Below are 11640 nucleotides of genomic sequence, written 5' to 3'. Positions count from 1 at the left end.
TTTTGTTTTTTTTGTTTTTTGCCTGTATGTTAATAAAGATCATTGTAATACAGTTTGACATATATACTTCAATATTCAAATTGTAGCCTTACTTGTTCTTCTCTCTTCCTCTATCTGCTTACGCTATAATTTTGATATTTTATAGTTTATATAAAATACTATATGGTATCAAAGTCGTCGTTTTCTTAATGCCTATGATAAACCTCCATTCTTCAACTATGCAATTTCTCATTTAAACGTTCTTTGGTGTTTTTCATTGTTACAGCAAGTACTACACTAAACGCTATGTATGTTGAGGTTCGTTTTTTTTTGCACTTGACAAAAATTTGGAGTTCATCTAATTAATCCAGCACGCGTCACTTACAATCTATGTCGCTGCCTTCCTGTGACACGCGCCGCTGTGTCGCCTACATTTGATAAAGCAATTTCTACAATCAATTTGTTAGCCGTAGATCAGCTTGAGCAAATATGTGATTATCTATAGAACACCATTAATTAGAAGAGCTTATGGCAATCTTTTAGGCTATAAGTACTGGTAGAGGAAGGAAAGGTACCGTGTCGTGATCAACACGTGTTGTTTCATACAAAAATATATATCTTTTTTTTTTTTTTTTTTCTTTTCTTTCTCATGTTCCTTGATATTCTTAATAGAAATGTGTGAAAATTATTGAGGAAGAAAGGACATGGAAATTTGAATAATTTCTATCACTTTGAAGTATGTCTGATTAGCAGGAAATTTGAATCGATGGGCCTTTGGCTTTCAGTGAAGATCTAAAATGAGCACATCTATTTTCTCATGAGTTCTGTTTCTCTTTTCTTCAGTGCTTAGTCCATGTCGATTTGGTTGTGGTTGATTTTTTTTTTCTTTCTTTTTGTTTTGTTCTTAATCTTTTACGTAGATAAAAAGTGTGATTTAAATCATTGATACCAAAAGACAGTCATTGGCAAAAGAAGAAGAAGCAATTGTCACATTTTTTTTTAATAAAAAAAAAAACATGATATGTAGCTTTTATAGTTGTCTGTGATGTACATATTACCAGCAACAACTTTGTATTGTTGTTGCTAATAGAATCATTATCAGCGATAACAATCGATCGTCATTGAAAACTAAAAATATATATATAACGAAAACAAGTCGTCCGTCGTGAGACATTTTTAGCGACGATCTGTAATGCTATGAATTTTAGTCATTGCGAATGAGTTTTTAACAACACTGCAAATGCAACTACATAGTGAGGACTTTTGGATCTATCTTCTGTGTAATGATATGATAGAAAATTGATTATATATAACTTTTGTTACAATTATCAGAATCACTTATACGACCCCAATTCTGAAAGCTTTTTCACTACTTTATGCCTCGCAAGTGCATTTCCGGGTTCAAAATCCATTTTTTTCGCTACCAAAACTTTATTTTAAGTTATTCTCTACCATTTCTAGGAAATACAGGTTTCTTATGGGGTAGCTAGGGTTATCTCATGGATTTTCTATCATTTATTTTCCAAACATCCCTAGTTCTCTACATAATATAATATCTTATGTATTCTTTTTTCTCAAATTTTCTATTTTCTTCTCACTTAGCAGCGGCAGGCAACAGAACACCAATTAATTAATATATAGCAAGTCACTTGTGCATTTATTCACTGTCATCTGAATCAATCGAAAGCTGTTACATTGTCTCTAATTAAGGGGAAGGAAAAAAAAAAACACTCAAAAATAAGAAACAGTGACTAATTTGAGACGACAAACATAAAATAAAAAGAGAGAGTAGCAATTAATTAAGTGTCTCGTGTATTAACTATCTAAACCAACGGGGCATTGGCATCACAAAAAACTTCATTTTTCCAAGGCTGCAATGGATGCCATCGTGCTGCCAGCAAGCAAAGTAGTGCGGCTTCCAGTTTTTTAGAACGAACTCAAAGCCCTGCCCACCTCCTTGTGTCACGTCAGCCAACATCTGCGCTCCTGTTAAATTGCACGTCAAGAAGCTCCGAAGGTTTGGTAGCAAGTAGACGCTGTGAGGAATTGTGGTATTCTCGGTTGGTGGATCATATTTGAAAACTGCATGCAAAAACAATGTTGTCATCGATCATATAAATACACGTTAATATTTATATTTCTCATTTTTATATATATATAGATGATCTCTGGCAAAATGGAGGGAACATGCATGTAATAAACTCACCCAAAGTATCATTTAGGTAAAAGGGGCCATTCTTGAGCGCCCAATCAGTGTAGCTAAAGTTGAAGTGCCAGCCCTCCGATCCGCCAACAATGATCTTGTTGGGAGAATGTGTATATTTTGGGCGAGGGGACTCTTTGTTGGCCGTACAAGCTGCCAAGATGGAAGCAGCAACAATCAGGATGAGACTCTGAGCAAAAGTGAAACCACCCATGTCTTCTTCTATCAGAGTGAAGAAGTACTTAAGACTTAAGAGGTTGATGATTCAAAAAGGAAAGATTTTAAAATCAGATGTTGGCAATATTGATAGAGATAGGTTGAGAGGTATTTATAGAGGGGAGAGGGAAGAGAGAGAAGAGAAAGAAAGGCTCGTGCAAAACGGCCAAATTGACCTTTGTCTGGATTGGTAGGTAAATGTTTGAAAATGCAATGTGAAGCTTATTTTTCAGTTCCATTTTCCACGAGACCTTTTGTTATATTATTATTTCGGCTTCTTTTACCTCCTAGATGCTACTTTCCGGCCACGAGGAAGCAGTAGCCAAACACATTTTATATAAATCCTGATAAATATAATGGGTTGGTCGAACGGAAGTAAATTCTTCTTTGAACCAAAAACGTTGTCAGCAAAATATGGTATGATCATTGTCCATTATCTTTCCCAGGTATGAAATTGACCAACACAAAGTCAACGCACAACCCAAATTTACAAACAGTGGGGCTTTAACTGAATTCAATTGAAAAACTTAATTACGTGGGTGAGGACTAAATTTAATGATGACAATTTCATTGCACACTATCATTTGTGTTTAATTAGTAAAACTATCGTAAAATAAAAGGGTTTGATCTTTTTGGCTGTTAGTACAACAAGAAGCTCAATCCACCAAGTTAGGGTTTCATGTGTCAAGACCATATTTTTGATGGAAACATCAACGGTGTTGATGAGGATCCTGTCCAGTTTATTTAAACTTGAGAATATACGGTTAGTTATATTTGGAAAAAGTAAAAAATCAAAAATATCTCTCAAATATAACTAAGTGGATCATCTTCAATTCTAAGTTCCAAATGGCGCCGGCCACCTCTAGGGTATGGGGCTCGCTGGCCACCTCTAGCCAGGGAGATCAGGGCGCCACCCTGAAAATCTTTGGGGGTGGCTTGCTCGCCACCCCCTCCCCCATGGGTGGAAAACGGCAGCCACCCCACTTTTTTTTTCTTTTTTTTTTTTTTTTTAATTATTTTTTATGTTTGTGGGTGAGAAAGAAAATTTTTGAACTTTTTTGGTATGTGTGTGTATGGTTGTTATAAACACAAATTTTGAGCGTCAATTTTTTCATAAATTACTAAATTAGTGTCGTTTGAACAATAACACATTGTTCAAACGACACCTTCCGAACGTGAATAATGATGCGTGAATAGTAACACTATTCAAACGACGCCTTTCATGTGTAAATAGTGACACGTGTATAGTAACACTATTAAAAGTTGCCTTTCAAAGCGTGAGTAGTGATGTATGAATTGTAACACTATTCAAACATTGCTTTTCACGCGTGAATATTAACTCATGAATTGTAACATTATTAAAACGTCGCCTTCCAACGTGTGAATAGTAATACTATTAAAATGTCAATACATTATGAATAGTGATATTTGAACAATATTAAAACGCTGCATTTTATTGACTTTTTCAACACGTCACTAATTGAGCCTTATATATATATATAGTGCCAGTTTTATGAAAAATTATACATATGTTAAAAAAAACACATTGACCTTGAAAACCAGTTTTTTTTCAAAAGAATGAGAGCGAATTTAAGGAAAAATGAGCTCACATCAAACATAAATAACAGTCAGTCAGTTTTATTGCTGAGTCATGGACTTGCTTTTCAACCTATAAAACTGTGAATGTTACAAAAATTGTTAAGGAGGTCAAGGAGGATCCATATGTAAGCCTAGATTTATACTTGTTGTTGTCCTCATGGGATAGCTCAATCGGTTGGGGATCACGTCTCATAAAGCAGAGGTCTCTAATTCGAATCCCTCCTCTCTCCTCTTGTGTGGACATGTGAAAAAAAAAAAAAAAAAAAAAAGGATTTCTACTTGCTTTTCAACCTGTAAAATTGTGAATCTTACAGATATTGCCGAGGAGGATCCCTATGTGAGCCTAGATTTCTACCCTTGGGTCTGCAGGAGACCTCAACTTTTATTGATATGAGCCATGGTTATGAATGTCGTTTTTGTGTCATTTTAGAGTTTGTTCAAAAACAATATAGTCTAGAGTAGAGTTATGTAGTGACATTCAATTATAAATACGATGTTAATTTATTCAATTTAGAACTCATGTGGAAATGCTTTAATTAAGTTTGTGGTTTAAAAAGAACAAAAAAAAAAAAAAAAAGATACAAGAAATTTTGTGATGAGAGAATGAAAGTGTTAGGACATTTTTTGGTCTGACAGTCTCCAATTGGTGAAATCTACAAGTTCTTTGCATTCTTCGAAATGCCTTTGATCTTCAATGTTCGCACTCTTGCAACACAACCAATTAAGAGAACTCGCCGGTGGGGTGCCGGAGGGTCTCACTCCAATTCCTAAGTGAATTCCTTTGAGAAAAGTCCTCAAATATACAATAATTGAGTCTGTCTTTATACCTGGGATAATGTCCTATTTATAGGCTTGGTTGTTGAGCCGAATACGGTATCTTAGCCATAAATCCAGGATTTGATGAGGGGAGAGTGATCTACACGTGATTAAAGCCTTTAATGCAATCTTTATGACAGAAGATCTCCTTCCGTTACGATATCTTCCATAAATTTGGGATTATTGTCAACAGTTACCCCCCAATTCCCTTATGCGAGAAACTTGGATAAAGGGAATTATTTAATGTGCTTGTTTGATTCCCCAGGGGGTATTTCTTCTTCAAATACCCCCAACTATCTTATTTGACCGAGGGTTAAATCCGACCCTCCTTTCAGTACCTGAGGGTTAAAACCGAAACCTTCTCTTCAATAGCCGAGGGTTAAATCTGACACTTTCTTCAAGACTTGGTTAAAAAATCAAGTAATAACCTTCTTTGACCTGAGGGTAAAACTTACCCTCTTCAATACCCGAGGGTTAAAACCGAAACCCTCTCTTCAAGACTTGGTTGAAAAACCAAGTAATAACCTTCTCGACCCGAGGGTAAAACTGACCATCTTCAATACCCGAGGGTTAAATCCGACCCTCTCTTTAAGACTTTGTTGAAAAACCAAGTAATAACCTTCTTTGACCCGAGGGTAAAATCGACCATCTTCAATACCTGAGGGTTAAAACCGAGACCTTCTCTTCAAATTTGGTTGAAAAACCAAGTAATAACCTTTTTTGATCCGAGGTTAAAAACCGACCATCTTCAATACCCGAGGGTTAAAACTGAGGCCCTCTCTTTAAGAGTTGGTTGAAAAACCAAGTAATAACCTTCTTTGATCCGAGGGTAAAATCCGACCCTCTTCAATACCCAAGAGTTAAAACCTAGACCCTCTCTTCAAGACTTGGTTGAAAAATCAAGTAATAACTTTCTTTGATCCGAGGGTAAAAACTGACCATCTTCAATACCCGAAGGTTAAAACCGAGACTCTCTTCTTCAATACTTGGTTGAAAAACCAAGTAATAACCTTCTTTGACCCAAGGGTAAAACCGAACATCTTCAATTCCCGAGGGTTAAAACCGAGACCATCTCTTCAAGAGTTGGTTGAAAAACCAAGTAATAACCTTCTTTGATCTGAGGATAAAAACCAACCCTCTTCAATACACAAGGGTTAAAACTGAGACCCTCTCTTTGAGACTTGGTTGAAAAACCAAGTAATAACCTTCTTTGATCCGAGGATAAAAACCGGCCCTCTTCATTAACCAAGGGTTAAATCCGACCCACTCTTCAAGACTTGTTGAATCCGGGGTGAAAACCGATCCCCCAAAGACAAGTTGAATCCGGGGGTGAAAACCGACCTCCCATTGAAATATATTTTGAATCCGGGGTGAAAACCGGCCCCTATTGATAAGATGCGATGGTGAAAATCTGACCACCCTTTTCAAAATTCGAGGATGAAAACCCGACCACCCTTTTGAATCCAATGATATTCTTTGTTTTTTATTGGCTGGTCTCTCGTTAATTGTTTTTAGCCCAAGGTTGTCTCCTTGTTTCCAATGACATTTCTTGTTTTTACCGGGTTGTCTCATTGTTTTCGATGATGTTTTTTGTTTTTATCGGGTTGTCTCCCGTTAATTGTTTTTATCTAAGTTTGTCTCCCTGCCTTGTTTTTATCTAGGGTTTCCTCCCTACCTTGTTTTTGTCCAGGGTTTTCTCCCTGCCTTTTTTTTATTTATTTAGGGTTGTCTCCTTGCCTTGTTTTTATCTAGGGTTGTCTCCCTGCCTTGTTTTTATCTATGGTTTTTTCCATTTCTTGTTTTTAAAGAAAATTCCCTGAGCCTTCTTCAAAACCAAGATACAACATTATTCAACTCTTTGTTAGACATGTATGGACCTACACATTTATGACAATAAGGTTTGATGCGGAAGCACAAGAGCGCTCTCCTTTATGAGAGCTTGAAAACCTATATGAGTAGAAAAAAGAACTACTTACCTCGTGTAGTTGATTAAGGTGGTGGATCCGATTCAGTGTCGGTGAATGCAAATTTGTCAATTTTTGCCTACCTTGCGCGTAAGATTTGTACCTAGGAGAATTATTATCGTGAACCTGATGAAGACCGATATAGATATGTTATGGATGAAACGTAGATTTGGGCCATCTCCTTCCGAGTACTTTATATTATCGCTTGAACACGTGGTCACCAATATGATGATTTTTTTTTTGTAAAGAATAAATAATCGTTCCCATAGACGGTGTCAAATTGTTAGGACATGTTTTGGTCTAACAATCTCTGATTGGTGAAATCTGCATGTTCTTTGCGTTCTTCGAGGTGCCATTGGTCTTCAATCTTCGTGCTCCTGCAACAAAACAATCAATTAAGAGAACTCACTGGTGGGGTGCCGGTAGGTCTCACTTCAATGCTTAAGTTAGTTCCTTTGAGAAAAGTCTTCCAATATACAATAATTGAGTCTGTCTTTATACTTGGGATAATGACCTATTTATAGGCTTGGTTGTTGAGCCAAATATGGTATCTTAGCCAAACATCCAGGATTTGATGATGGGGGAGTGATCCGCGCGTGATTAAAACCTTTAATTCAATCTTTATGATGGTAGATTTCATTCCATCATTATATCTTCAATAAATTTGGGATTATTCTCAACAAAAAGAAAAGTAGTTTTACCACTTGGAATATGAGTGTATTTCAATCTTTGGCTAATAAAACATAGGGCTAAGGCTAGAAGATGAGATCTCTACTAAGGAAAATAGGGCAAGGAATACTAGTTGGTAGCAATCAAAGCTTTTTGGATAGACCCAAAAAGAATTTGAAATTTTGATAACTGAAAATAATTTTTACGGCTTTTTCGGTTGGATGAGTATAAAATTTTTTTATTTAAGAAAATAAAGTTTTAAGTGAATGAAAATCATAATAAATTAAGATTTTGACAAAAATGAGTTTTTGGAACAACATTCTAAATTTCAAATATGTATGTCTATATATAAAACAGAATGAAAAAGTTAAATTCCTTCATTATAAGTGATGTAGGACGTGTGTGTCCCCACCCCAACAATAAATAGTTTCTTTTTATTTTATAATCCTTTCCCCACTAGGAGTATATTTACTTTTTCATATTAGGATTATGTTTACTTTCCCTACTAGGATTAGATTTACTTTCTCTACTAGAAGTAGGTTTGCTATATTGCAAGGATTTCTCTTTTATAAATAGGGTACGTTGTTATGTAAAACTCACTCATTGAATTGTTATTAAATCAGAGAAGTTTCTCTCAAATACTCTGCGAAGTGTTATTTTTTTTTTAGCCTGCGTGCTTGTTTTTATCTTTTTGGGTAGAAGACGAAGACGCTTCTCCTTGCAGAATCAAAGACGCTGCTCTTTGATTAGTTACCTTAGTCTTCCGCTACGTTAGTTGGTATCAGAGTAGGTTTTGTCCTGATCGTGACCAATCAGTGCAACAGTGACAATCCCCTAAACGACACTGCTCGTGACAGGGAGGCTCCATGGTGAGCTGAATTCCAAGAGCTCCAGTAGATCCAGCAAACGATGCAATAGAAGACGCGACAAGAGATGCGCCAGATGCGGGAAATGATGGAGCGCATGCACATAGGTCCTAATCGTAATGGAACATCTTCCATTACCTTGTATATATATATACAGGCTACCATACTACTACTTATAATAATGTTTACATATAAACTTAGAAAAAGATTTATATATATTTTTGTTGGAAATTAATGTGATTGATTAATCAGGTTAAGTGTGGTATGCGATGGCCAAAGTAATTAACTGGAAAACAAAATGAAAGAGAAGAACTGATTCTCATTTACTCGATAAAGATTACATTGAGCAATGCTCTGTATTTATACTAGATTATCAAGCTAAATAATCTAAGTGATCAGAAACTAATCTAATTGAATTTATTACATGTGATGCACATTTAACACGTGCATGAAGAATAACAAGCCAGCTACCAGCTAACCATCTTCCTAAACTGTAAAACTAACTAAATAGGTTAGTTTAATATAGTTTGATGCACATTTAACACATGCATGAAGAATAACAAGCAAGCTACTAGCTAACCATCTTCCTAAACTGTAAAACTAACTAAATAGGTTAGTTTAATACAGTTTGATACGACCCCTCAAGTGGAATGTTCATTAGTATGGAAAATATTGATGACATTCAACTTGGACAATAGAGAAGGAAAATTTGTGCGAGAGAGAGGCTTGGTAAGTATGTCTGCCAGTTGATGCTTGGACTGTACATGTAATGTTCGAATCAAACCAGTAGCAATTTTCTCTTTCACGATGTGACAATCAATTTCGATGTGCTTAGTGCGTTCATGGAAGACAGGATTTGCAGCAATGTGAATAGCTGCTTGACTACCACAAAAAACCAAAGCTGGTTGAGGATGTTGAAGCTGTAAATCTTTCAGTAAAGCATGGAACCAAGTAAGCTCACAAGTGAAAGTGGTCATCGATCGGTACTCTGCCTCAGTAGAGGATCTTGATACCGTGTGTTGCTTCTTGGATTTCCAAGAGATTAGGGAATCTCCTAGAAAAATACAAAACCCTGTGACTGATCTGCGACTATCAGGACACCTGGCCCAATCAAAATCACAAAATGCCTTCAAATGTAATTCTGAAGAAGCTGAGAAGAAGATGCCCAGTCCAGGAGAGGATTTAATGTACCTAAGGACCTTGTGTGTAGCATCAAGATGAGACTTACGAGGAGAATCCATGAACTAACTTAACAACTTCACAAAATATGATAAATCTGGCCTTGTGATTGTAAGATAAACCAGCTTTCCCACAAGCCTTCTGTAAGTGGGTGGATCAGAAATCAATTCACCTTCTTCTCTTGACCACTTGAAATTAGCTTCCATAGGAACAGGGCTTGCATGCAAGCATTTCACAATCATCTAAAACTTCCAAGGCATATTTCCTCTGTGATAAGGAAATACCCCTTGCACTTCTTGCAATTTCAAGCCCTAAGAAAAACTTCAATTCTCCAAGGTTTTTCAAACTAAAAGCAAAATTGAGAAATTTAGTAAGCTCTTCTATAGCTAGGCTGCCATTACTTGCTATGACAATATCATTTACATATACAAGTAGAATAATAAAAGAGGTTTTCTTTACTTGAGTAAAAAGAGAATAGTCAAACATAGATTGAGTAAAACCATGCTGTATAAGGGTAGAAAAGAATTTAGAAAACCACTGCCTAGAGGCTTGTTTGAGACCATAAAGTAATTTCTTAAGCTTGCAAGCTTTAGATGAATACTTCAATCCAAAACTAGGAGGTAACTTCATAAAAATCTCCTCATCAAGGGATTCATGCAAAAATGCATTATTGACATCTAATTGATGAAGATGCCAATTATGGATTGTTGCTAAGGCTAGAAGACATCTCACTGTGGTTAATTTTGCAACTGGGGAAAATGTATCACTATAATCAAGACCCTCGCTTTAAGTGTACCCTTTTGCAACCAAACGAGCTTTATACCTCTCAATTTCCCCATCTGCTCTATGTTTGATTTTATAAACCCACTTGCAGCCTATAGGGTGCTTATCAGGAGGCAGATTAGTAATTTCCCAAGTATCATTTGCTTCAAGTGCATTGATTTCAGCTGCCATGGCCTCACGCCATTGAGGGGAAGATACAACTTGATGAAAAAACTGAGGTTCAACTTGGGATGAGACAGCTAGACTAAAGTGTTTGTAAGAATCATAAAGCATATTGTAATCAAGGAAAGAATTAAGTGGAAAGGGAATACCTGAAATAAAAATATCACTCTTAGGATCAATTGAGTTGAAAGATTGAGTAGCTAAGTTACAATGATACTGCTGCAAATATCTAGGTCTACATATCTGCCGAGTAGACTTTCTGGGAGGAATACAAGTAGGAACTGAAACAATGGATGACTCAGGTAAAGAAACAATTGAATCAGGTAAAGGATCAACTATAGGAGATGAAACAGGAGAAATGGAGGGGGAAATGGAAGCTTTAGGGAGATTGTCTGATGCAGAAACAGGAACTGAACTCTTGGGAGTTGGAACATTAAACAAGGAATGTGGAATCATAATGCAACCGTTAGAATATAAGTGATGAGGATAAGCAAAAGGAAAAACAGATTCATGAAAATGAACATCTCGAGATATAACTTGAGTTTTGGAGGTAAGATCATAGAGTTTATATCCCTTAATGCCATTAGGGTATCCTAAGAAAACACAAGGCTTTGCCCTAGCATCAAACTTATTTCTATTTCGATGAAGAGTAGAAGCAAAACAAAAACAGCCAAACACCCTAAGATGATCATATGATGGAATTTTGGAAAACAAAAGCTCATAAGGAGACTTATTAGAAAGATTTGGAGTAGGAATTCTGTTGATAATATGAGTGGCTGTTAAAACACAGTCACCCCAAAATTTGATAGGTAAATGAGCTTGAAAACATAGTGCTCGAGCCACAATTAGCAAATGCTGATGTTTACGTTCCATAATAGAGTTCTGTTGTGGAGTTTCAACACAACTAAGTTGATGCGTTATTCCATGAGAGTTAAAGAAATCATGCATGGAAAACTCAGTGCCATTATCAGATCGAATTGTTTTTATTTTGACCTTGAATTGAGTAAGAACTAAGCTGTAAAAAGTTTGAATGATATTACTGGTTTGAGATTTAGAATGAAGTAAGTAAACCCATGTGTATCTGGAAAAGTCATCAACTATTGTAAGAAAATAGTGACTTCCATTTATTGATGAAACAGCAAAACGGTCCCCCTAAATCACAGTGGATCAATTCAAAAACAGAACATGAACTTGAGTTACTAAT

The 11640-nt window shown here is 36.1% G+C and overlaps 1 protein-coding gene across 1 annotated transcript; it reads right to left on the bottom strand.

The window, feature by feature from the left end:
* Positions 1-1798: 1798 nt before the first annotated feature.
* On the bottom strand, positions 1799-2396 carry LOC132168918 (uncharacterized). Its single transcript, XM_059580008.1, has 2 exons — positions 2186-2396; positions 1799-2061 (listed from the first exon to the last, which is right to left on the bottom strand). The coding sequence occupies exons 1-2, from the start codon at positions 2394-2396 to the stop codon at positions 1799-1801; spliced, it is 474 nt and encodes a 157-aa protein (XP_059435991.1).
* Between the last annotated feature and the right edge of the window lie 9244 nt (positions 2397-11640).

Source organism: Corylus avellana, chromosome ca1 (genome assembly GCF_901000735.1).
Source record: "Corylus avellana chromosome ca1, CavTom2PMs-1.0".
Lineage (NCBI taxonomy): Eukaryota > Viridiplantae > Streptophyta > Magnoliopsida > Fagales > Betulaceae > Corylus > Corylus avellana.
This window is presented reverse-complemented; position numbering and strand designations above follow the sequence as displayed.

Bases quoted from the DNA above. Each gene is read 5' to 3' on its own strand.
- LOC132168918 (XM_059580008.1), bottom strand. From the start codon at position 2,396: ATGGGTGGTTTCACTTTTGCTCAGAGTCTCATCCTGATTGTTGCTGCT. The intron at 2,062-2,185 runs GTGAGTTTATTA...TTTTGCATGCAG, and splicing joins TTACCTAAATGATACTTTGG to TTTTCAAATATGATCCACCA.